This window comes from Alosa pseudoharengus, unplaced genomic scaffold (assembly GCF_046254945.1).
Source record: "Alosa pseudoharengus isolate Yale_2024_CS ecotype anadromous, Long Island Sound unplaced genomic scaffold, YU_APseudo_1.1 YU_APseudo_1.1_scf_10, whole genome shotgun sequence".
Classification (NCBI taxonomy): domain Eukaryota; kingdom Metazoa; phylum Chordata; class Actinopteri; order Clupeiformes; family Clupeidae; genus Alosa; species Alosa pseudoharengus.
Window position 1 is genome coordinate 27558410 of NW_027468565.1, and position 27614 is coordinate 27586023.

At 44.0% G+C, this 27614-nt stretch overlaps 1 protein-coding gene across 1 annotated transcript in view; it reads left to right on the forward strand.

Annotated features, from left to right (window-relative positions):
* LOC143105011 (cGMP-inhibited 3',5'-cyclic phosphodiesterase 3A-like) overlaps positions 1-27614 on the forward strand; it is a 92672-nt gene that overhangs the window by 16807 nt on the left and 48251 nt on the right. Inside the window, exon 2 of the mRNA XM_076269384.1 lies at positions 25680-25727. Coding sequence (XP_076125499.1) covers positions 25680-25727 — 48 coding nt within the window. The remainder of the gene's footprint in view (positions 1-25679; positions 25728-27614) is intronic.

Below are 27614 nucleotides of genomic sequence, written 5' to 3' on the forward strand. Positions count from 1 at the left end.
CATCAACGCCCCTCAGTTACGTTACTTCTTCTTCACCTGTGCTTCCTCTTCTTCAGCCTCTGGCTGATAGCTTCCTCCATTGACTGTACTCTCAGAGCTTCCTGTTGTTTGTACTGTACAGTGGTTTTGCGTCTGTGTAATAGTTAAGCATCTGTTAATGGGAGATTGATGACAGAGAACACCTCGATGTTAACTACTGTGCAACTAGACAGGAGGAACAAACGGTTCACAGAACAATCAGGATCTAGATCACAGATCTACTAGAACTGAACTTGCTGTCAAAAATTAACACAACAAAAAATAATACAACAACTGGTATGAATATAAATGTAGAAAATGTAGAAATGTGGCTTATGAGACAGAAAGAAAATGACTCAAGAGAGAGAGAGAGAGAGAGAGAGAGAGAGACAGAGAGACAGACAGAGAGAGAGATGCATTGGTCTTTAATTTAATGTGCCTGTAGCCCTTGGGTCTCAGATAGCCCCCCTGTCTTCCTGTCATCGTCACTCTGAGTCATTCTCGCTCTCTCTCATTCCCTCTTTCTCTCTCATCCTTTCTCTCTCTCTCTCTCATTCTTCCTTTCTCTTTCTCTTTCATTCTCACTTTCTCTCATTCCCTTGCTCTCTCATTCTCTCTCTTTCTCTCAATCTCTTTCTTTATTTCTTTCTCATTCTCAGTTTCTCTCTCAGTCCCTCTCTCTCTCATTCTCCCTTTCTCTTCTTTCTCTTTCTCTGTCATTCTCTTTAATTATCAGTTTCTCTCATTCCCTCTCTCTCTCATTCTCTCTTTCTCTCTCTCATTCTGTCTCATTCTCTCTCTTTCTCCCTCCATGACCTGCACATATCCACAGCCGGTACTTTCACAGTCAGACAGCCTTTGCATTTGAAAAAAGACAAAGGTTAGGTATGAGTACGTTATGCAGTATTTTCCCTATGTCTAAGATGTATGCTGTTGGTGAAAGGCATCTTGTTTTCCCAGATAACCATAAAAAGATAGATAACCAGATAACCATACCCGTGTCAGTGTGTGTGTGTGTGTGTGTGTGTGTGTGTGCACGCGCGTATGTGTCTGTATGTTGACATAAGAGAGGAAAAAGCCAGTTCTTCTGCACACAGGTGTGTGTGTGTGTGTGTGTGTGTGTGTGTGTGAATCAGGTGAAGTGGGGAGGAGGACACCTATGCTGGGGCATTAGGAGCACACACTGGTGGCATTAGAGAGCAGTGCCCCATGCTGGGGGCATCAGGAGCACACACTGGTGGCATTAGAGAGCAGTGCCCCATGCTGGGGCAATAGGAGCACACACTGGTGGCATTAGAGCAGTGCCCCATGCTGGGGCATTAGGAGCACACACTGGTGGCATTAGAGCAGTGCCCCTGAGCCAGGAAGGCGCTGGAGAAGCTGGCCTGGAGCAGTGTGCAGTCTCCACACCATAGCAAAACATCCTCATGGTTTGGAGAGTGGTTATTGGAATGCAACCCCTCTCCCCACAATTGAGAGTCAGTCAGAGAAGGCATATTTTGTGTGTGTGTGTGTGTGTGTGTGTGTGTGTGTGTGTACAGTTATATTTGTGTCTGTGTGCTTGTGTGAGTACACTTGAGTTTGCATTTGTGTGTGTGAGTTTGTGCAGCAGTGTGTTTGTGCGTGTTTGTGTCTATGTGTGCATGTTTGCGCATTTGCATGTGTGTGTGTGTGTGTGTGTGTGTGTGTGTGTGTGTGTGTGTGTGTGTGTTTGCGTCTGCCGTGTGTGTGTTTGTGGACTTGCGCAGCTGTATTCCATTAAGATGTTTATGCTGCCGTGTCTGACGGGGCAGGGTTGACCGCTCTCTGGAGAAGCCAAGCGATCTCAGCGAGCCCCTTGTTCCTCAGGCTGCCCTCTCCGTTCCTCTCCTCTCCTCTCTTCTCCTCCTCCCCTTTCCTTCCCTCTCCTCTTATCTCCTCTCCTCTCCTCCTTTCCTCTCTTCTCTTTTCTGCTCCTCCTCTCCTCTCTGCCTCTCCTCTCCTCTCTGCTCCTCTCTTCTCCCCAGCCTCATGACCAGCTCCCAAACCGGACAAATAACAAAGACCATGAACCCAAACAGAAGCTACTGCAAACACTAGCAGCAGCGTCACGCCTGTGTTTTTCAAGCATGGTCCATAATCCAATTCACACTTTACAGGCTGAGTTGCCTCATGCATTCATAGAAAGGTGAGAGAAACCTGAAATGTGTGTATACTGTATGTGTGTGCTTACAGTACATACACTATCTATCTATCTATCTATCTATCTATCTATATCTATATAATATAATATATATATGTATGTGTGTGTGTGTGTGTGTCTGTGTATGTGTGTGTGTGCGCTTACATATGTGTGTGTGTGTGTGTGTGTGTGTGTGTGTGTGTGCATGTGCTTACATATGTGTGTGTGTGTGTGCATGTGCTTACATATGTGTGTGTGTCTGTGTGTGTTTGTGTGTGTGTGTGTGTGTGTGTGTGTGTGTGTGTGTGTGTGCGTTCTTGTGAAACAGCGCGTTGCTCTCCTAGCCCTGCCAGTGAGCGGACAGAATAAGCAAACCCAACATGAGGGAAAGGTATGCCTCATAAATGAATCTGTTTTCCCCCGGGATTCAAGAACATAATGTCTTTTTCTTTTTCCCGGAGTTGCCCGGCCCCTTGTCTCTCTCTGGCTGCTCTTTCCCTCTTGCTGTTCCATGTTTCCATAATGATGGAGGGCTGGAGTGAGTAGAGCAGGCGGAGGTAATGCCGGTCTGCAGGGGAAGTGTTTCATACCTTGTGAACTCGCTACAAAGGTGACTCGAGAGGTCACTGACAGCTATATAAATTAACACATTGTGTCTTTAAATCTATGTTTTGTCATTTATCAGTTGTTTTATCTAAAATGACTTGTATTGTGTGTAGACATGCACACAGGTGTGTATATTTGTATTGGTATACTGTGTGTGTGTGTTCCATGGGTATAAATCCCATGACCTTGATGTTGTTAGCACCTTAGCACCTACAGATCTGCTAGTTGAGCATACTGTCTTGTATGACATGCCATCGTGCAGAGGCCCTGGCAAGGCAGGTGTGCTAGTTGAGCTCCAGGAGCATGTCTTGTATGACATGCCATCGTGCAGAGGCCCTGGCAGTGCACTCCAGCTTGTTAATGGAACAGAGTAATTGCACTGTGTCCCATTTGTTTAGCTTTGCATACGTAATATGGCAGGGCCGCTTAGAGCATGTTAGTGCGATGTAGGTTAATTAGGAAGCAATGTCCCGATGACGCGTGCGAGGAGCTGTTGATTGATGTTATGGGGCATTACTTTGTAACCTGTCTTGGTGCTACTCCTGGCCTGGTCAGGGGCAAAGCTTGCTTATGCTCACTCTGTTGCTTTAGCTATTTATTTATAATTAACGTGAAAGTCATTAAGCTAAGAGTCCACTGGCCGTCCTTGTGCAGATGTGTGATGTAATACTGAAACAGTCACACGCAAGTAGACACGCACAGTCGCACACACATGCATGCACCACCATTAATCTACATAAAAGCCATATCATACTGTAATTGTTATTTAATGGCACCCTTTACATCACTACCAATCACCAAATGGCGAAGCCCTGGGAATCCTTCTGAATACACTTACAAAAGAGTTATGGTGAGCGGTTAACCTTAAGGCAGGGATCACACTGGCCAGCGGCAAGCGGCAGGTTTCCTATTGTTCTCTATCACTGTTTCCCACACAATTTAATTCTATTTGTGGGTTTGCAGAATGAACTTGAATGCAACAGTTTTTTTTTTACAAATTAGCGCAGTGTGGTTATGATTCTAACCAGATTTAAGCACAATTTAGTACAACCTGGAAAATCATTGTGTGGTGGTCAATGTTGATATTGTGGTGGGCCGCCACAAATAAGTCAATGTATGGGAAACAATGTCTATGGTTCGGAACAGTGGCAGCGCTAGCGTAACGCTAGCATTGAACAAGCTGAGCATTGAACTTGGTTTAAAGTCCAACACGAGAGTATTCAATTGTCAGTTTAGGCAAACCGTCTCTGTTACTTAGGAACAAGATAGAACTTATTATGGTCTGAGCGTTGCGTTACGCTTACCGCTGCCGTTACGTTATTTACAGGGTGATCCCTGCCTAAAGCAGGGGTGTTGTTTTGAACATTCTTACAAAGAACTCCGTTCCACAACAATTTAAGGTCCTAAAATTCCATGTTGAATTGAACCCAGATATTCTTTAGAACTTTCATTTTCCAACATTCTGGTCACACTGGTGGTGTGACAGCACCTGTTAAAGGAGACCATCTGAAGGTGCATCCTCCAGGTAAAGGATAATCATATGAACCCTCTCTCAGTCAGGACAAGTCTTTTGAGTTCCAGGAAGCTCGTGCTAACCATGCTGGTATGCATGTGTGTGCCCTGCTGAATGCATGTGTATCCCTCTTCGCTCCAAGTGGAGCAAGCCCAGCAGCAGTTTGGAAATGTATCTTTCAACAGCAGAATGTTGAACCCAGTGAACAAGTGGTTAACAAGCAAGTCAGTCAAGATAAAAGCTGTTATACACAAGCATGAAATCACAACAAGCTACGTTTACACAGTTTTACGAGCTAATGTACGAACCAATATTCAAACACAGTCATGCTCTTCATGACATATAGTAATGTCCATAAAGAAAGACACCAGCAGTGTTCTTTATGACTGTTGACATCAGCAAATGTATTTATGCTTATGTCATGACAGGATTTTGTACATAGGTCTCACTTATTCACCATCTTATTAACTTGACCATTCTCACAGTTACGTAAAGTATGTGATGGCCAACCACCGAGACATTTCTCATCCTGACAGTGTTGTAGGGACGTTCTCTTCTCATGTAGGTCACAGCGTTTACAGTAAATACAGTAGCCTGCTGCTTACAGCAAGCAAGGTCTTCAAGTAACCACGCTGAGGCTCCACGTAATCACGCCAAGAAATTAATCGCTGGGGTCATGTGACCAAGTGATGGGACGGGCGTTCGATCGGCGCTTGTTGTTGTCAATGGGCTCTGTATTAGAGGGTGACATGGGAATCAATTTTCACTCCTGTCCCATCCGGAGCCCACACAAATACTCCCATCATATCCCGATCACGTGACTGCCCCCCCCCCCAAAAAAAAATATCCTGTCCTGCAAAATCCCGAGAGAAAGGCTCCCGAATCCCACTCCCATTTCGTTACCTATGTTGTCTAAAGCATTGGTTTCCAAAGGGTTGGTCGTAGGAGATTTTATTTGGGTCGCCAGCATAGTGACAATTTATGTTGTGTAATAGGCCTAGCTTATACCTTATATAGCTTACCTTCTGTGCACATTTATTAGAACACCGCCAGAACGTGGATATCACTCGCAAAATGAAACAATATTTCTGTCGGGCGCCTACCATGGACCCCACAGTTGCAAAATGCAAGGGACATGAATCAGTTTATATTTGCACGAACAATAATGGACATCTAGAAAGTATCATTTTAAATCGTAAAAAAACCCTGCTGTCAACAATAGGCTAAAGCAGACATCCATAGACCGGACATGAGGCTTATTTGCATCATAGGCTACAGAGAGTTTCAATTGTAGATAGGCCTCTTTAAAGTTAATAGCACTCTCCTCACATTCCATCTTATTTCGGATTTTAAAACTCACAAAAGTGCATTAGAAAGGCTATAATTTAAATGGACATGTAAATGCTATTTCCTCTTTCCAATCTTGCGAACTTCACTACAGTAAAGCTGCATTGCCATTTATTAGCTAGTTTCCCATAACAACCACCACATAGGCTAGTCGAGGTGACGAGGGTTAAGATCGACTTTGAACACAGTGAGCCATACAACTTGACAATTACACTGTATCATAGTGTTAATGTGTTGAGTAAAGCTACACATGTTTAGATTGATTTTGTTACCATGTGTGTTTATTCCTGCCGTTACAAAACTAGCATCTCAGATAACGTTAGCGATTAGCTCACGTTGATATGGCAGGATTAACAGAAAACACCTTCAGTTTTCGGTGTAGTCGCTGACGCTGATTGATTGGCGGCTTGTGAACAGGGCAGCTGCTTTGTATTGCTCTGATAGGCTACTCTGCGGCTAGCAGTAGCCAATCAACAAACGTATTGTGAGTTGTAAGTGGTTCTCTTTTCTAGAAATGCCTTGCAATCTTTGGGTGCACTCACCGCATGTTTTAATTTAATCTCTGGCTCCGTTCCCCTCCCGCCCACTCCCGTTGATTTCTGCCCGTCCCGTCCCAATCACGTTACCAACAGTGAAATTGACTCCCGTACCGCAGGACTCCCGCGGGAATACCGTGACCCACGGGAGTCCCGGAAAATTGTCACCCTCTACTCTGTATGGCTGAACGGACTCGGGACAGACCTTATTGGAGGGACAAACTTTGTCTACTCTCCACAGCCTGTGCACACTCTTATCTGCCAGGCAGCATTTCTGAAGTCGCCTCAAGCATGCGGAGAAGGCTGTTAGCAGCAGAGCTGTGGGCAGAGAGGGCTGCTCGGCCGCATGTGGGGGCCATTGTTATGAGGTCCTCTGATGTCATGGAAAGCCATGCGGCACGTGTTCCTGCTTCTTCATTCGTATTCCTCCCTTCTCAGCTGGGATGATATTGATGCATTCTTATGCAGTGTGGGAAGGACCCAAAATAGAAAGCACTTTGCTCTTCAGTGGTGTTAGTTACGACTCTCTGGTGGCTTGGCAACTGTCACATTTATTCACATTTGTGCTTTCAAAACAGCAAACAAACTCTAAAAGCAGACTGACAAATCTAACCTCTCCTGCCTAAATGATTTGACTTATGAGTTTCCCTCACACGGATCGTCGTGTGATGGAGTTTGGTTGGTGACTGATTGCCGTATCTTTTTTTTGTGTGTGAGATATGAGAGAGTATTCACAATAGTTTCCCACTGTGAAAAAAGGCTGTAGACGGCTGTGCAACTCTTTTGTTTGACTGGTCCCATTTTCCTTTTTTTTTTTACTGGCCCGCTCTCCTCTCCCTGAGTCTGGGTGAGTAATCACATAATGCCTGCTTTGACGTCAGCCCGTTCGCCGGTCGCCATGGTTACTCAGCGCGCCCCTGCCCCCAAGAGGTAATTTTTAAACATTCATCCTGCAGCAGTTCTTAGCTTCCCAGCCTTGTTCACAAACTCTGTTCCACACATCCCAGGCAACCCCTACCGCCAACCCCCTCAGCCTTTCTCTTAACCAGCACCACATCCAATCAGCATACACCAATACTGCTCCTCTATCCAATCAGCATTCACTAATACTGCTCCTCTATGCAACCAGCATTCACTAGGTGGGATGGGGTAGGTGGGGGAGGTAGGATAGGGTGGGGTGGAAGAGAGGTGCTGTTAGCTGTTGCCAGCAGGCTCAAGTCTTTTTCCTTTCTCCGTTTCCCATTTTGGCTACTTAGAATAGGACAGTAATACCTCACAGAGTTTACATCATTATACACCACACATCACAGAGGCCTGTGCAGAGGAAGTATGGTGCGTTTTGAAAGGCTGATACGATCTGGCCGCTTCTTTAAGTGCTGTTTATAAAGGCCTAGCTGTCTTAGTGGTGTGAATATAAAGGAGATCAGGGCTGAGCGGTCAGGCCGGCGCTTTGGACTGCACACAGGGACACAACTCAAATCATTTTTATCTGACCCGAGAGCTGGTTGAGTGACGATAAAAAGGATGATTAAAAATGCATCTATATCCTTTCACTTTCCCTTAATATATTAGGTTGTTCAGACCAGACCAGCCCTGACTTTCATGGACCGCCTGGACCCCTTAGGCATTTTTTAAATGTAATGGAAAGGTGTTTTTTTTTCCCATTGAGTGGAACTGAGAGAAACAGCAACTATCTGGTGTGGATGCTGAAGTGGAGTGAGTTTGAGGCCGCGCAAGGGAGAAGCTAAACGATGCTGATGTCTGTCCCTGGGGCTCATTAGATCGGAAGGGAACTGGCCGTAGCCTCTTCATTTGGTGTGACGTGAGGAAGAGCAAAGGGCCTGCACCCCAGCAGAACAGCACTCCTGTCTGGCTCTCTTTGCTCCCACACAGCCCCGGTCCAGGATGACCATCAATTTTTATTACCTGCCAATTAGGGCCTGTCAGGGACAGGGGTGTGTGTGTGTGTGTGTGTGTGTGTGTGTACATGTGTAGGACATGTGTGTGTGTGTGTGTGTGTGTGTGTATGTGTTAGTGCTGTGTGACATTAAATCGCTGACGAGACTGTTGAGGGATGACCATGAATAACCCCCCACCCACACACACACACACACACACACACCCACACACACACACACACACACACACACACACACACACACACACACTCCCTCCATGTTGTCTGTCTGGTTGGTGATCTGGCCAACCTGGGCTGTTGATTTCAATCAGCAGAGGCACCCTCATTAGGCGAGTGAGACCAGGCCCTGGTGCTGCTTAGATTAGGGGACACGGGCCTAATGCTCTGCTCTGCACTGCACTAACCCAATGAGGACAGTCAGCGCCAGGGATGGGCAGCGCTAGGGACCAGGGACCAGTGCTGGCCGCCACTCAGCGAGCTGGGAGGGTGTGTGTGTGTGTGTGTGTGTGTGTGTGTGTGTACGTGTGTGTGTGTGTGTGTGTGTGTGTGTGTATGTGTGTGTGTGTGTGTGTGCGTGTGTGTGTACGTGTGTGTGTGTATGTGTGCGTGTGTGTGTACGTGTGTGTGTGTGTGTGTGTGTGTGTGTGGTGGATGGGCAGAGCAGGGGACCGAGGACCAGAGCTGGCCGCCATTCAGCGAGCACGCTGCCCCGCGGCACTGGCAGCTCCAGCCAGACATCTGAGGAGAGACGCGGGGGAGGGTGTGTGTGTGTGTGTGTGTGTGTGTGTGGGGGGGGGGTTGAGTGCTAGTGGTGAAGCACTATCAAACCATAAACTTCAAGTTGCTGTGGGCGAGTTTCTTCCCCGAATGTTCCATCACACCCACAAGGTTATGTAACCTTCCTGACCAAAAATCACAACTTTTGGTCTCACTTCCCTCCCACTCGTGTCCACTCTCTCTAGTCTCCCGCAAACCATTTCAATAGCACTTGCCACCATGCACTGACCTCACAAAACCTTTAAGTACTTCTCCTCATACTTCACAGCTTCATATGTTATATTTTCGGTCGCAATATTAGTAAATTAGTGTGTTGAAAGGACTTAACTCAACCTTTCCCATTCATATGCCAAACAATATACAGTACCTCAACAATAGAGATGGACCACCGTGCACAATCAAGGCATCCGCTATCAAACGCAGGCCCCATTAGTGTGGCTATATACAGTAATAAGATTAGACAGCGTTTGCTCTTTACCTCCGGGAGTCTGTTTTCGATTAGATTAATGTGCATCGGGTAATAAACCTTCTCGCAGATGGAAAAGCAATGACCACTTGCCCAGATTTGAGTTGGTTTGAACTCCGGGGTGGCCTGTGTGTAGAGTGGAGGGGACGCGTCCAAACCTGGTCATGTTCATTTGTTGTCCTGTTTTATTTTACAGCCTCTTTTTACAGGACTGACCCTTGTGCGCTACCCCTTAATTAATCGAAACGAGTTTGGCCTACCTGGAAGCAAAGGCTCTCGTCTGGGGGAGGGTTTCGGGAAAAAGAGGGAACGGGTTCAATCGCATGAGAAAGGTGATCATTATCGGTCTGGTTGAGGCTTCTGCTCTTTCCCGACCACGTACAGTATTAAGACATGGCCGCTTCTTTGGGTCGACCAGTCTGGGTTCTGGTCCAGCGTTCCGGACTCTTCCAAGCCGGGGCGGCCACAGACCCACGCCGGAGTGGACTGGCGCTCCAAAACAGTTTCAAAACGCTTATGAGCGTAGTTTGCACCTCCAGAACATCAGCACACAGGCTCGTTGGTGTGCAGGGGTGAAAACACAGGCTCCATGCCCAGCTGCCTAGCAGTAGCCCTTGGCTCCACTCAAGTCAATGTCAAGGAGCATTCTTCCCCAGCCTCTCCCCCACAAGTTCCCATGCTGTTGAATCGAGATATGACTAGTATACATCTAAATAGTAGCCTTTGTAGGTAACATTGATCTACATGGTGGTTCTGTTAAGGTTTTGTAAGAGTTTCCCATCCATCTCTCTCTCTCTCATTTCCTCTGTCTTTTTCTTTTTCTTTCTTTCTCTCTCCCCTGTCCTCTGTGTCTCTCTCTCCTTCTTTCTCTCCTTCTCCTTCTGTCTCTCCTCCTTCTTTCTCTCTCTCTGTCTTTTTCTCTTTCTTTCTATCTTTCTTTCTCTCACCCCTGTCCTCTCTCTCTCTGTCTCTCTGTTTGTCTCTGTCTCTGTCTCTCTCTGTCTTTTTCTCTTCTATCTCTCCCCCGTGTCCTCTGGGATGGTATAGTGAGTGTGAAGCGTTGCCTTGTCTCCTGATAGTTATGCTTTGTTCCAAAAAAGACTCCCTGGAGCCTTCAGGGGGATTGTGGGGTTGGCGTTGGGGGAGTTGTGAAGGTCAGAGGTTACCATGACTGTTTCCTCAGCTGCAGGAGTTGTTTTGGATTCGCCGTGGCCCGACCAAGGAAGCCACCGCCGCTTGTAACACTAAACTCCTCCTCTCCCTCCCTGCATGGTTCTCCATCAGTGCTTCTCCTCATGCAATAAACGGGCAACTACAAACAACTGGAGAACGTCAGGCCCGCGCGCATGATGAAAAACATTGCAATCAACAAAGGAGTAGATATACCAGCATGAGACAGCACGACGCGAGACAGCACGAGAGAGAGATCAGTACGAAACAGGGTAGTTTGCCTGTAGACTGCTCCCAGTCACCAGTGTAGTTTTGTATTAAATATCACTGGTGCCCATCGAGCAAAATGTATCACTTTTGTAAAAGCCCCTTTGTTTGAATTAGGATGTGGGGGGATCAGTGATCATAGGGACAAGGAGTTGCTTTAGAGTGATCTGTTGATGTGGTATGTATGAGGTTGTTACATGTTTGGCTCCTCTCTGGAACAGATGCTTGGCTTGTGGAAAGAGTTTTGGACTGTGATGTCAGATGAGATGGAAAACTGAGGGACAGAAAGAAACCCTGTATATATTTGTACAAGGATTCCTTCCATGTTTAAATAGCAGCCTTTACGGTGCTGTTCAGCACTGCCACGCCAGCCTGCCGCGGCTGCTGCTGCAGGAAAGTGCACCATATCATACAAGCTGCACTAGCACATGCACAAACATAAACAAAGTATAAAGCAAGGCTACAGAATATGTGGCATCCTTTTAAACAGTAATGTGAAGTACGCTCCGCTTACTATATGCATGCATCTTTAGTTTTAGTTTTAGAGCAGACTTTTGAATAGATATTTTACTGGTAGCCAATAATTTTCAGTAGAATTTGTACACAATAGGTCTCTGCGTTGTTATTACGGGTAAATAACATAGTTATGACACAACTACTAGATTTAGTATTTTCAACTATGAGTAGCGTGCCTTGATTCTAAATGGCTGTTTGTCTAATGAGTCATTCATTCATCATTACTATAATCACTCCATGCGAATAGGTTGTTTCTGCATGGTCAGTAACTCTAGTGTCTCTCATTATCAGACGTGTTCCTGTTCCTGTGGTTTGAGAAAGGCTATTTCCAAAAACACACGCACGCCACGCACGCACGCACGCACGCACGCACACACGCACGCACACACAAACACACACACACACACACACACACACACACACACACACACACACACACACACACACACACATACACACACACACCTAAGCACATGGAGGCAGATTGGGGGACATGGAGGCCCATTGGGGCAGCCTTGGCCTACTGGTTAGGGGTTCGGGCTTGTAACCGAAGGGATGTCGGTTCAATCCCCGACCCTCAAAGAAAATGTGGGTGGGGGAAGTGGTTGACCCGCTGTAGCAAGGCAGCTCACTGCTCTGGGTTAGTGTGTGCTTCACCTCACTGTGTGTTCACTGTGTGCTCTTTGTGTTCACTAATTCACGGATGGGATAAATGCAAAGACCAAATTCCTTGTATACGCAAGTATACTTGGCCTATAAACCTGATTTACATTTACATCTCCAGACATCTGATCATCTGAACACCGCCATGCAGGACATACGCACTCACATACGCACACACACACACATACACACACAAACACACACACACACACACATACACACACACACTCACATACGCACACATGCACACACAAACAGAAGCACACAGTGGCAAGCAGCCATGCACACACACACACACACAGTTCTTGCTGAAACTCCCTTCTAATTTTCTATAAGGGAGTTAAAGTGCCATAAGTTAAATAAATATGATGGAGAACTACACTAACAGCTAATAAAATCAAATGTGGTGTATTAGTGCCTTCCTCAAGTGAAGCCTTATTATAACCTTATTATAGGCCATGTGACACTTTAAGCAGGGTAAATGTGTGTGCGTGTGTGTGTGTGCATGTGTGTGTGTGTGTGTGTGTGTGTGTGTGTGTGTGATTGTGTGTGTGTTTGTCTACATGATGTTTGGATGCTAGGCACCTTTCCCATGGTAACAAAAAAGTTGGACTCCGCACTCTCCACAATCCTCCATAAATTTTTAGCATTATTTCCAACATGGGAGAAGTGGTCAGCTCAGAGGATAGTCCATTTTCTCAAAGCTCCCTGAGATCCTTCCAGAACTACATGATTAATCTCATGTCCGGTCTTTTGGAGACAAATAATTTTGAAGGCAAACAATAGCTCTTATAATCTGCATGATGCTGGGGATTTTCTTGCTCTAATTTTCAGTGTATTGTGCAACGTTATAGTCTCTCTGCCTGACCCATATTAAGCTGTGCAAACTCAATTCATCTCACTGTTTTCCATATGCAAGACACATAATGAGTTGTTTATTCGTTGTAAAGGCTCCTTTGACGTAGTTGGACACCCAGAAAAAGATATATTGTTCAAGTCAGTCTTATGGCTTCATAAAAGTTTTACAGTGCAAGTGCAGCACCCTGGGCTTTTGTTTGAGTCAGACAGTCAGCAGTAAACAAGCAGAAGTGTGTTTATTTTTCATGACTTTTATGAATGCTGTTAGTGGAAAATGGGGAACTTAGCTCCATAATATGCTCTAGTTTTGGTGCTTTGCCATTTTCTGACCCAAATTTTAATCAAGTGTTACAATAACAGAGAATATTATTAAACATTGTTGCATTCCAAACTTTTCTTGGGAGTTGGGAGTGCATTTTAGTCAGGCTTGTTTTGTCATACACAATGGGAATAATCCATATGCAGCTATGGCTGTGGAGAGGAGACTGTGGGTTGGACGTGTGGTGGTGGTTGAGGAGTCAAGAGTCATATTTACAGAATTCTGGAACCCCGTGTAGAGTATTGTACCCCGCGCCCAAAGAACAGATAGTTCCCTCTGGTTTTGCTGGAACCCTGTGTAGAGTATTGTACCCCGCGCCCAAAGAACAGATTGTTCCCTCCGGTTCTGCTGGAACCCTCTGTAGAGTATTGTACCCCGCGCCCAAAGAACAGATAGGTCCCTCTGGTTCCATGCTCCACCCCAGCACAGTTTCCCACCGCTGTTTTAAAGGCACCTGGTCACCTTCAAGCCCTCACCTCTTCAAACGACAAAAAAAGAGAAAGAAAAAAAAGCCACAAAATCACACCATCTTTTGTAGGTGTCGACAAATAGTGTTGCAACCCAGGTTTAAAAGAAAAAAAAGGCCAGACAAAAGTTCTTCTGGCACCTTCCAAACCGACCGGTCTCATAAAACAAACAAATACGTAAGAGCTCTGTTCCCGACGCTCTAAGACCTCAACAGGCCTGAGCTGCCATGAATGTGCCATTATATCCTAATAGGTCTGGAGCGCGGGCCTGGCCTTTCTTAAGGAGGTGGGGGGCAGGGGCAGGGGCAGGCAGGCTGGCGGTATTTACCCTGGGGCAAATCCAGCAGCACTAGGTTAAGGGACCAGGGGCACTACTTGTTTCTGAATGCACAGAACATGCTGACAGTTGCAGGGAAGGATACACTCTTAAAACAACTTGTGTTGTTTTTAACATTCAATATTTGTTGAAAATAACACAACTTGTTTTTTTTCTTTGTCTCTTTTTTCCAAATAGGGACAACACATTAGTTTTAAAAGTGTATCAGTCTCTCTTATAGTGTATAGAGTGTTGGAAACATTGAAGGGTGCTTTGTGTGTGATATTGTTATCATGGGAGGGAAATCAGAGTCTTGCTCTTTCTTGCTGTAACTTTGTAGTTTTAATAAAATGCTAGGTGTGCTGTGGCACTTTTTGTGACAGAGTTCCGGTCCATTTGCAGAGGAAAGTTTCACATATTCTTGTCAGCATAGTCTGTTTCAAGCTAACATTGGGTGTTGAGATGCAATAGAACCAGGTGATGTTTCAGTGTTCAATTTGCATTTGCTTTGAAATATTATAATGCTTAGTTATTTCAGATGTTAGCAAATACTGTAAATATGCTTAAATACTTATTTAGTTTTATTTCATAAATATGTTTTTTTCACATGATAATTTACACTGAATCACCATTTACATTCATTGATTAATAGTAGCTTGAAAGGGCCTAATCCATGCACATTTCAATGCAGCATTTTAAGCATATAAATGTATTAAAATGATTTAAAGCTATTTCTTCAACAATTATTATTTTTTGTCATTGTACATTAGCCCAAATGGCATAAAAATGGATCCTTAACATGAAGGCATGAAGTCTCAGGCACCCAAACAAGCCCCCTCCCTCCCCAGGCACTTTATTAATTAGCTACAGCCCTGTTTCCACGTCCATACTACAGGGTCGTTTTGTTACCCATGATTACCCAGGGCCGAGCGCATTCACAGCCCACTGAACCCCACACAGAGAGGCTGTGTTGTCTGTGTTGGGGTGTGTTGGGGAGTGTGTGTGTGTGTGTGTGTGTGTGTGTCTCGGGCCGCGCTGTGCTGTGCAGGAGATCACCACGGAGACGGGCCTCACTGGCCTGTGCAGGAGATCACCACGGAGACGGAAACCCCTCCAGTGCTGCTGGTCACGGTCTGAAGGGCCCAAGGTGTGTGTGTGTGTGTGTGTGTTCATGGTCTGAAGGGCCTGGTGTGTGTGAGTGTGTGTGTGTGTGTGTGTGTGTGTGTGTGTGTGTGTGTGTGTGTGTGTGTGTGTGTGTGTGTGTGTGTGTGTGTTTGCCTGCTTTAGGGGTATGGTACTTTCATGTGTAGTGCATTTATGAAACGTGTGAGAGTGCATTTACATTATGTGTGCAATACATGCACTGTAACAGCAGACCATTAAAGTTCCCCTACTTCATCTGTTCCCCGTGTCCTTGGGTATGCGGCTGGGCGCCTCCCTCTCCAGCAGTGACGCACATGACCCTGAGAGACTGACCCCCGCGGCAATAGCGGTAAAACATTAGACAGCATGAATGAGATCACCACACGGAGCTCTCTCTCTCACACACACACACACACACACACACACACACATACTCATCACACACTTTCATGCATACACACACACACAGAGACACACACACGGTCTCATGCCCATACACACACACACACACACACACACACACACACACACACTCACACACACACACACATACTCATCACACACTTTCATGCATACACACACACACAGAGAGACACACATGGTCTCATGCCCATACACACACACACACACACACACTCACACACACACACACACACACACACACACAGACCTCTCTGGCAGGGTTTTTCAGAAAAAGAGGAGGAGGACGAGGAGCCCTCGGGTCAGGACTTCCTCCACACCTGGACCTGAGCAGTGACGTGTGTTTCTGGGTCACCAAACAGCTCCGCCATCTGCCCTCCTTGGTTCTCACGCGCGCTGCAGATGCCTTTTGCACCACCACAGACCGCCCTCTCTGATCAGACCGCCCCCCCCCCCCCCCCCCCTTGCCACAGGCTTTCCATGGTACTGGAGTGACTGGGATGCATTACGTGCAGAGCGCTGCAATCAAAATATGTGTGTGTGTCACGATTCTCAAAAATATTCGATTTGATTTGATTTTTGATTTTAAAGCCACGATTCGATTCAATTTTCTATCTTTTTGAAATTACATTGCTATTAATACATTTCTTAAGTTGTTTATTTATTTATTTATTTATTTATTTATTTATGTAATTATTTATTTATTTATTGCCTTATTTCCAATTCTGTTTTGGGGGACTTTTATTTTAAAACCGTTCTTACCGTGAACAGAACAGACGTGAAACACGAGAACATAGTTAAATGAGACAACACAGAACTAAAATTTGATTGTTTCAGCACACTCCAAAGAGACACAAGGTTAGTGTTTATGGAATATTGCACTTATTAATGTGCATGTTATGCCTCAAAGTAGGACTCATTTTGGACTGTAACTTCTTTTCACTTTCACAAGTTAAGTAGCCTGAGTTTAGTCTCAGAGAGCTCCACTTCACTTATATGGGTTGCTCCAGCGACGGGCCCTTACGGCCAGAACACTTAGTGTGGAACAGAACATGGTGTTCCATCCTTGTGACCGTTTCTCATCTGTTTCACACGAAGAAGCATGAAAAATACATCATGGCTGATTAAGATGTTGTGTTCAAGCGTGGTGGTGGAGGTTGTACACTTCCCTGCACACAGGAAATAAAATCACTGATACATTGAATGTCTCTGCTAATTTATTATCATTGTTATCATTTCTGTTTGTTTATTTTGTCTTGGGTACTATACTGTATACTTTTCATATTTTCTTTTTTTATATATTTAGTTAAGTTTGTGTTTGATAGTTTGTAGTTTGGTAGTTTACTATTTTATCATTATTATTATTATTATTATTATTATTATTATTATTATTGTTATTATTACTATTGTTTTGTTTTTTGCTTTGTTTTGTTTGTTTGTTTGTTTGTCTGTAGAGCACTTTGTGCTTTGTGCTTGATAAAGTGCTATATAAATACATTTTATTATTATTATTATTATTGAAAGTAGAACTGAAATGTCCGTTGCCCTGTCTGCATCCTCTGTCCGGCCCTCTAGTCATTTAATTTGGACTTTGACCACTCATAGGCCCAACCAACCTGTCACTACTTAGCGCACAGAAATGTTCACCACTGCAACTTCCGTTTTTTGTCCCCTGTAGCTTTCATATCAGCATTAACATTTGCAAAAGCAGCTGGCCTCCCCACTCTATGGTCAGTCTCAGAGGAATACCTCCTCTTGCTCCTTTACCAGTTCACAGTCCAGAACTGTGCCCTCTACAGGTGGAGAGTGGCACTGCAGGCTTGCTGGTATTACTCTGGCATCCTTGTGTAAACGGGCAACCCACCCGGTGTCCCGCCACACTCTGTGTATGATCTGATCTGTGTGGCGTCATCTTAATTACTCCGTGTACCCAGATTAATTAAATGAGGAAACTCAGCGCCAGAAAACCCCAGGATGGAATTGATTTTTTTTTTCCCGTTCAGAGATTACCCCCCCACATGGCAGTGCACTAGATAGATACCAAAGAGGACCGGATTTTATAGAACCATGAGAGTATCGGAATTATTATATATATATAAGAGATGAACCACTCAAGTAAATGGAATGTATGAAACTGGGGAAAACCGTTCTGCACTGAAGCGCATTTGAAACAGCATTTTTGAACAGCTCTCTCAGAGTGATTGTGAAACAATGTGTTCTGCATCTGTGCAGCTTCCCCTAATGCAGGGAACACATTAGGCCTAGGCCCGGTTGCTATCAAAAAAGCTGATCTAAAGGCAGTAATTAGTGGCAAAATTGTTTTGCAGATTGTGGGGCAGAGGACTGCTCATGAATGAATGATTATGGAGCTGTTGGTGGTAATCTAGTTATGGACTCCATTATGCCTGCAGTTTCCTGCTTTCCCCCTGGTCACACATGTTTAAAAGTGCATTAGAGCCGTAATGGAGTGCATCAGAGGGCTCCATGGAGCCGGCGCTGTGGGGGCCCTGTGGCTCTGAGGATTATTTATCTGAGGCTGGCAAATAAGACAGGGGGAGCGGAGCGATATGGCCCATCCATCAGGGCCACGTTATCTCCAGAGGAAAATCCCGCTCACCAAACCTCGCTCTCAAACAGAGACCAGTCACAAGGGGGTGTGTGTGAGGTTGTGTGTGTGTGAGTGGGTGTGTTTTTGTGTTTGTTAGCAATGACTTCCACAGAGCACATTTTGCATTATGCATTCAAACACGCAGCACTAATAAGCAATATGCACACAAACATACGCACACATACACACACTTACACACACATACAGTACAGATTTGCATGAACACATAAGTTGCATTGCTCAGACTCTGGACTGCATGACAATGGTTTGCTTTTCAACTTTAAGTGCATCTAAAAGTACCCATGTGGATTCACACACATTTCTTTTGCTATCAAGTGTTTTTAAATAAGTTTGGCAAAAGATAGAAATTAACATATTACTAAATGAATAATTAAAAAATCAAAGCCTTTCTCGAATACCCAACATGTAAAAGATTGGGGTCCTGAAATGTAATTTTTGGTTCTGCATTAAGCCAGGAGAACATAATGGTCTCGGTTCTGGAACCTGTTGTGTCGAATTCTGATTAACTGATTCAAACTCAATAATTTGAAACAAACAAGAATTTGGACAAAGGGAAAGAATACTTAAGATGTGTAATGCTAATGCAATCTAGACTGCGTCTTGAGCATTGTGTGTAGTCAGGGCATGAAATTGGCACCCGCCCACACGCCAAATGCGGGTAACTTTTGTGATTGGCGGGTGAAACTGTCAATCTACCTGCCACGTTGGCGGGTAGCCAATAAGACAACACAACACTGAGCAAGGAGATGCACTGTCGGGATTGCCGTAGGAAATGTACTCTTTACTCCGCTACATTTTGAATTGCCTTTCGTTACGAAAACAAGTTTATTATTGGAGAAAGTATCTCAAGGGAGAAAAGAGCACCTCTCGCCGGTACACAACGGCGTGGTAGAAAAGAAACAGGGCTTCAGAAAGCATTGCTACGTTTCCCCGTGATTATAAAAGTAATGGCTGGCCTATGCTTACTACACAGAAGTAGATGTTCTATATAGCTAACAACTCAGTTAACGCAATGACGTCCTGCCAGTTGCTGCATCTTCTGGTGAGGCTGCCAGAGTGCCAACGAGACTAGAGGTATGACATGACAAGGAAACTTCCACCTATATTCATTTCTGGCCAGCATCGTTCAACAAGCACATTGGACAAGGAAAGTAGGCCTACAACTTAATTTACAAGCAAAGCAAATGCACTGGAAATCGAGCATACAAGTTAGAAAAAGCCTAGCATTCATTTATGTAGCCTCAATGTTGCAGGGCATGACATGAGACGGTCGGATGAGAAAACAGATAGCCTGCTCTGTCGCTCTGCCCGAGTGGATATGCCTAGGCTATTATAGCCTAAATATAGGTCTACCCATAATATAGCCATTGTTTTTAGGTTACATTGTCTGTATGGTTAAGTTATAAACAGACTTCTAGCAATGCAAAGCGGAAGAATCAGCTGCAATGTATTGGAAGACTGCTTTTCAATCCATAGCCACGTAATGCTTACTCTGGCTATGACAAAGTATATTAAATAAAATATATTTGAATTGGGCTTTTAAAATATGTTTGACTATATGATTAGCCTACAGAGGAGGAGAAAAGCAAATAGGCATAAAGGATACTTTTGTATCCCTTTAAAGGTCCATCAAAAATATAAAAATGAAGGCCTACAAAAAAGTAACTTGTTAGGCCTACTTGAGTAATTTATTAACAAAGTACTTTTTTACTTTTACTTGAGTACTGTAATGTGTATTCTGTACAAGTTCAAGAACCATTCTTATGCATTTTCTGAGTCGTTCACCTTTATTTTGGGCACAAAATAATTTTGGCTGGTAAAAAAACACTGTGGCAGGTGGATTTCAAAATTCACCTGCCACAGTGGCTGGTGGCCAAAAAAGTTAACTTCAGGCCCTGTGTGTAGTTCATGAAGAAAGTTGCCATAACCTGCTGTCGCTCAGCTTTTATACCCCTTCAAGTAATCTTCACTTGTTTGTGTAAACTCAGAATAGAAGGAAGATCCTATTTCTCCTTCACTACAACTAGGTAATACCTAGCTAGTGCTCAGGTCTCATTCTATTGACTCCCTGTGACCTCTGACCTCGCTGACCAGTATCTCTAGGCTCCAAGTCCTTATGGGTTTTACTATTTTAGGTCTATACTGTCAGGTTACAGCTCATTTCCTTGTCCAGCATAAAATAAAGATACTACAAACCATCACTTAAGGAGAGATGGTCATGAGCTGCCTCCTAAGGGGGGGTTCCTGTCCCAAGATGCCTCCTAAAATGGGTCCCAAAGACGCCTGGATCAGTCAAAGGGTCTATCAAGGCTCCCAAAAGATGGCTATAGAGAGCCGAAGTCCCGCCCCTTCCGTTTGCCTCCATGGGACTTATCTTTCAAAAAATGTTGAACGCTAGTCTATGGCGAAAAAGAAATTATTTTCTGGTCCCGGTTGACTTGTGCCTTGAATTACCCATATGATGTTTGTCAATTTTAAAGACAATATTTCATGTAAAGACATTTGCAGTTTGTTTCGTAACTATTGAATTACAACATTGTGAAAGATCGTAATTCCAACGACTACAAACACATCAGTCGCGCTACTGACGTTAACGTAGCTCATTCTCAGCCACACTAGATTGTACAAGCATACCAGCAACAGGTCTTAATTGGGCTTTCCTTGCCGATGAAAATACCATGAGTCAGAGGATTAAACACATCAGGTAAGTTGTATTCGTCCATAGACTGTACATTAGATACTGTTAAGTGACATAGCAGGCAGCAAGATGCAACCGTTAACTAGCATAACAGCTAATCTTATCGTTTCATTACGTTGGTGACGTACATCGTTCGAGACAAGAGATGTAGTCCACTGAGCGGATTCGCACAAAACCAACATAACTTTTGAAGTCTATCGAACAACAGTACTTTCTTGACGTGAAAAATTATCTTTTAAATTCACACACATCATATGTGAAATTCGTGGCACAATTCAAACTGGACCAAAAAATAATTGTTATCGCTCCATTAACTCCCGTTCATATTTTTTTGAAAGATAGGTCCCTTGTAGGGGAAGTAAAACGGAAGTCACTGGGACACTCTATAGACAGATGCCCCCCCTTACCAATCAGCTGTCTCAGTCCCTTTAAGAGTGTCATGTTGTTCCTGGAGGGCTAGAAGATATTTTGTCTGCTCCATTTGTAAAGCACATCGCTTTGCAATGGCACACAAAAAAAAAGACATAGACTTAGACAAACTGATGTGGGTGACAGGCTGTGATCAAATGTAACAGTTCATCTTTTCCCATGTTCTCTTTGCCATTGCTAACACTCAAGCCAAAGCACACTTACATTCAAACCCCTCACGGTCACGGTTGGATGAGCCTCATCTATTTTCTTGTCCAAAGAGTTGCTCAAGCAGATCACTCTATTTAGTGTAGCTAATGTGGTGTATCCCTCGTGGACAAAAAACACTGTAAAGAGAAAAGGTATTGACCTTTGAATGCCCTTGAAATGTTACACACGGTGAACTTACACAGAGTGAAGTGACAAACAAACTGTCTTGTAGGCATGCCTGTACATTTAAAGCCTGTACATTTTGAGATGTTTACTTTTTCATGGTGTACTAAAGCACCAATGGTAATGTTTAACTTCTAACTCTACTTTTTTGTGGGAAGAAAAAGCACTGTGGCACACTAAAAGTGACCCTAACTATACCTATTGTTTCATAAGGGATAGCAACAACCAGATTTGCCATTCATTTTAAAAGTTGGCACTCCGGTTCGAACTCGGTCATCTGACAAGTCACTTTGTTGAAGCACTCAGATGTCTCTGCTGCTACACAGTGGGGAGAATTATTAGTATCTGCCTGTCGAGTTTTTTTCCTACCTTTTTATTTATTTATTTTCTGGTCAGATCAAAGGCTGTATGGAAATAGCAATGATGTAGCAAGCGTCTGTTTAGAGGGCCTGATGAAAGAGGTGCGTGTTATGTAAGAACGGGAGGCCTATGATGGATGCATCTGGGTCCGCAGTTGGATTTGTGTGTGTACTGTATGTGTGTGGTGTGTCTGTGTGTGTGTGCGTGTGTGTACTGTATGTGTGTGTGTGTGTGCACTTCAGGCACTTCAGCCATGCCTACTTGTCAGGGTTCGAACCGGCAACCCTCCGGTTACAAGTCCGAAGCGCTAACCAGTAGGCCACGGCTGCACCATAAAGGTGTGGCGGAATCAGGCAGACGCTCATTATTCATCAACGAGTTCAGACCTCTGATGAACACTTCTCCACACGCAGGGACACACACACACACACACACACACACACTAAGAGCTCGAAACCCTTGCAACAAAAGACGCTAACGCAAAACATCAGACGGGAGTTATTTTCCGCACTCTGTAGCCATTACGTAAAATAACCCACACAGTTTCTCATGCTAACTGAGCTTCAGCATCTAAGGGCTGTTGTGTATGGTGTCAGATAGCAAAGTCATTCCCAGTAATCTTGGTGTTGTAGGAGTCTCTGGTTGTTGCGTTGTGTTTTAGTTCTAATGTTTGTACTGAAGATGGCTCAAGATGGTCAATAAAGCTTGACGGCGGGATCAGGATCGGCGATTAGATGATTATTTATTGTAGATGGTACAATAATGAATAACAGAACACAGGCTAAGTCTCGAACAGTAAAACTGTGCAGAGTCTAACAGTTGTGGTTGTTATTAGAAGCGGCTACTGAGCCTTCCGACAGAAGATGCTCCTCGGGTCGCTTCCTCGATCCGTCTCAGTCAAAACCTAAGACACAGGGCCCTATCATGACATTCTAAAGTGCATCGTCACTCGTCAAAAGTCTATTCAAATTTAGTAGGATGTCCAGTTCACATTGGGAGGGGTTTCGTTCTCAAAAGTGGAGCGCATGGCGTAACAAGGTGTTCCTAGGTCTTTTAATCAGTCATATGGGTGTGTTTGGGGCGTAACATCATTTTAAACCAATGAGAATGACATCTGTCATTCCCTTTAACGGCGCAATGCGCGATATGTCAAATAAATGCATCGGTATTTTGGCATTCAACGGCGCATTTGAAGGAGGCTGCTTGCGAGACCGTATGGAATAGTCATTCTTAAACCATGCTTTACTAAAACCTAGCATAGCCTTCACGCATTTGCACTAGTCTATTATTTGAACTCATTGGCAAAGTGAAACTAACTTCACCAAAGGAGTCAGTCAATGACAAGACAGTTATGCAGTTACTTTCACTATTGACTGACAATGGGTTACCATCGAAAACATAGGCTGGAAAAAGCAACTTACCCTAATGTTGCTCAAATGACTGAATAAAACAACATTTATCCTGCAGAGGAGTTGCTTATATCTCGTGACAGTGCGTCTTCAGCTGTGCTCCATACGTGTCTCTCGCCTCTCCCCTAATCGCTTTTAACCGTCATTACCAATTTGCAAATGATGGTGAATAACTGAGATGAGATGTACAGTATTTCGTAATATCTTTATTCTAATTATGTTTCCCATTGTAATCGTGCAATTTGTAATGCTTTGCATGGACGTGCGCTGGTGTGCGTTCATGAATGATAGAAGGATGGTGCGTGCACCTGCCAATATGACTGTTGACATGCGCTCTTAAAATAGCATATGAACAACTTGCCATTGACTTCTGACCAGGTTTAGGTGGTGTATGATAGCGATTTTTAGACAAAGCGCTAGGTCCCTCCCTAGGTTGTTAATTGCCACACCCCTGGGCGCAATGCTTAAAAAATAAAACGTGCAAAATAACGAATTCAACTTTCCGCGGGTGAATAACTAGTATTACGCCATGCGCTGGTGGCCCAAAATACAGCCCAAAGCCTGTTATACTAAAACATACACAGTAAGAATACCCCAGAATTCTACAGTGACAAATTAACTGTCACAGTGTTTTTGTATCGACTGTTAATGGGTTAATCGGCATGTCCCACATTAGCTGGGGTTTGTTTTCTTGACCATGATGTGTTGAGGATGTACAGTATATGGCATTCACAATGATCTTAAGTGCCTATATTGGTTTGAAGCATCTGAATTGTGATTGACTGATGGAAAACATGTCTGTTTTTGTCCTCACTCTTCAAAGGTATTTGTTTGTAGCGAATAGCGATCGATATATCAAAGCAACAGGACATAACAGGAACCAGGTGGCACAGGTTCTTGAGCACACCTCAGAGGTCACCAAAGGTCACTATTTTCCAGCGTCTCAGCTTTCTCCTGGACTGTGCTCAGCAGCACCTCTGCAGGTTGAGTTCAGGGGCTTTTAAAACAGTATTACCATCACTGGTGCTTGCTTTCCCATAACAAAAAAGAACCATAGGAATCTTATAGTATTTTGGGACACAATATTACACTAATTACGGTATACTTAAAAATGCCTTGAAAAAGTAAATACCTGGATGCATCAGAATTTACAACTTAATCAGAGCAAGATTATTTTATTTGGGAACAAAGAGGATTGAACACAAATGTGACTACTTAGAATCTAAAGCACTTACACCTACTGTAGAACTCAAGTAAAAAACTTGGGAGTCATCTTAGATGGGGACCTGACTATGAATGATCACATTTAAAGCATTACTAAATCAGCATTCTGGCGTCTCAGAAACATAGCTAAGATTAGAGATTTTGTTTCTAAACAGGATTTAGTAAAGCTTATTCATGCTTTCATATCCCGTAGGGTAGATAATTGTAATGGTCTCCTAACTGGCCTCCCCAAGAAGTCCATTAGACAGATTCAATTATTTCAAAACACTGCTGCTAGACTATTAACCAAGACTAAAAAGAGAGATCACATTACACCCATTCTTAAATCTTTACATTGGCACAAAGGTAATTTCAGAATTGATTTCAAGGTTCTACTTCTAATATATAAGTCACTGAATGGACTTACTTGGCCCCAAATATTTTTCTGAAATGCTTCCCGAATATACACCGGGTAGAGAGCTTAGATCTACTGGAACTTGTCAATTAATAGTCCCCATAATTAATACCAAGCAAGGAGAAATGGCATTTAGCTATTATGCCACACAGTGCTGGAATCAGCTTCCAATAGATATTAGATTTTAACTGTAGAGTGTTTTAAAAAGAAACTCAAACAATTTTTTTTTTTTATCTTTATTTTAATTTAATTTAATTAATTTATTTGTATTTATTTTTTAAGTACTATTCATTCAGTTTTATTTTCCCCCTCGATCTATTTAATTATTTTATTAATTACTATTATTATTACTGTAATTCTTTTTCTTTTATTTTTAAGCACATTGAGGGACATCCTACTGTATGTATGATAATGTGCTATATAAATAAACTTGAACTTGAACTTAATAATATATTTTAGGAATCTTATAGTATTTTGGGACACACTACTGAAAGACTAAGGATTGTTTCACAACTTGTAACACTGTGTCAAAATGGTGGACACAGGGTATTTTGTCATCTCTTCCCTAGGTTTAAAATTCATGCAATTCTTTTTTTTTTTTTTTTGTGAAACACAGACAATAACACCATCAATAAGCCACCTGTAACACTGCACTCTTTGTTCTCTGTTTCTCTCTTTTCTAGATTTCCCACTCGGAATGGGAGCACAAGCGGGGGTCCAGAGGATCCCAGGTAATCTCCATCTCCCTGTACCCTCACACTACGCTTATGGAATCATGTTGACATGCTCTAGAATCATGTCATGTTAGCATGTTCAGGAATTGTGTCATGTTGACATGTTCTAGAATCGTGTCATGTTGATATGTTCTAGAATCGTGTAATGTTAATATTTTCTGGAATTGTGTCATGTTAACATGTTCTAGAATCGTGTCCTGTTGATATGTTCTAGAATCATGTCATGTTGACATGTTCTATAGAGGCCCTGACAGTGTCCTGTGTGGCCTGCATCTCCTCATCAGTCCTAGCATGTGTCCATTCTGCTGCCCCTCCTGTGTGTGTGTGTGTGTGTGTGTGTGTGTGTGTGTGTGTGTGTGTGTGTGTGAGCCCATGATTCGGTGCATGTCTACGCCATCGTGGAGACATTCCTCACAGTCTCCGAACTGGAAACGCACAGTCATAAAACATGCATGACACCCTCTTTCCTCTCCTGAGTGGAATAGCGTGTTTTGTGGAAACCTGACATGAGTGCAGAGAGCCCAGCCTGCCCAGGCTCCTCACATGAGAGCCGTCTGGCCTGGGGTGATGAGAACAGGGCTTGGGGTGGCCTGGGGTGTGTTGGGGTGGGCTGGGGTGTGTTAGGGTGTGCTGGAGTGGGCTGGGGTGATGAGAACAGGGCCTGGGGTGGGCTGGGGGTGGGTACAGTGGAGGGTTAACACCATCAGTCCTCTTCATGCCTGCGATTGACCTGTTTCCGCTGGAGATAATGTACTGAGGTGTCACACAATCCCCGGAGCCCAAACTTTACCCGGCACACAATGAAACAAAGGCCCCTGTGCTGGCATGGCCTGTGTCTTAGTATACTCTCTGTAATCAAGAGGATATCCTCCCGTTGGGGACACGACTGGGTGGGTGGGGGGGGGGGCACTGTGTGCTGAACTCTCACCCTCTCTGTGGCTCTGGCTGTAGATCTGATGCTTGCTCTGTGAAAGCTGGGCACATGACAAAACAAATAGACAGTCAGCAGAGCTTACAGACAAACTCTGTACACACTCCGCAAATGGACTGTTTGGGACAAGAGATTTTAAATAAACACTCTTCAGCTGCAGCTTTCACCTTGATCGTCTGTGTGATTTCAATATCATAGAGAAGCTCAGAAGTATCTTTTATCTTTATTCCTCCAGTACTCGCGCATATGAGCTCTATAAATACATAGTAAATATTTACATGGCTGTAAAGGTGAGGGAGGAGGAGTCATTAGTGACCCACTTAGCGGTGCCGGTTGTTTCTGCTCAAGGTCGTGAGGAGAGCACATTCGCACTGATTGATGAATGGTGATGGCTGACATTTTGACTGTTGAGCCCACTTGGAAGTTATTTAGTTAGAAATCTGGGATTCGTCAGGGAAATCTTGTAAAAGCCTCGACTGACAAGATGTTTAAGAAGTGGAGGCTGGTCTTGCGCTGTCGCATCTCCTGGATGTTTTTCCTTCAGCTCCTTTCTCTGAAGCGGCCCCGCATCAGAGAAAACCAGCAGCCTGTCGGACGTGTAAATCATGTCGTCTTTTCCAGAGCCATTGACCAAAAGGATTTATTGATTTCAGCCGGAGCCAGATATGCCAACAAGCACACATTAAAAGGGTCATTTTCCCCAACCGCAGTTTTATTACAAAGATTGTGGTGGATGTTTTAAGTTACAAATCTAAGGAAAGTTCCACGCAGAGAATATTTATAGAAGGTACTGAAAACATTGGGGCTGCTGGAATGTTACCTGCGGAGAGAACCTCCATCAGGAAAAGCATGTGTTGCTCCAGATTTCACGGCCCCGCGCTGATTCATGATGGAAAGGCTGGGATCCACCAAATTCGTCGAATAGCCAGAGTTCCAGGGAGTAGCCAGCCGAT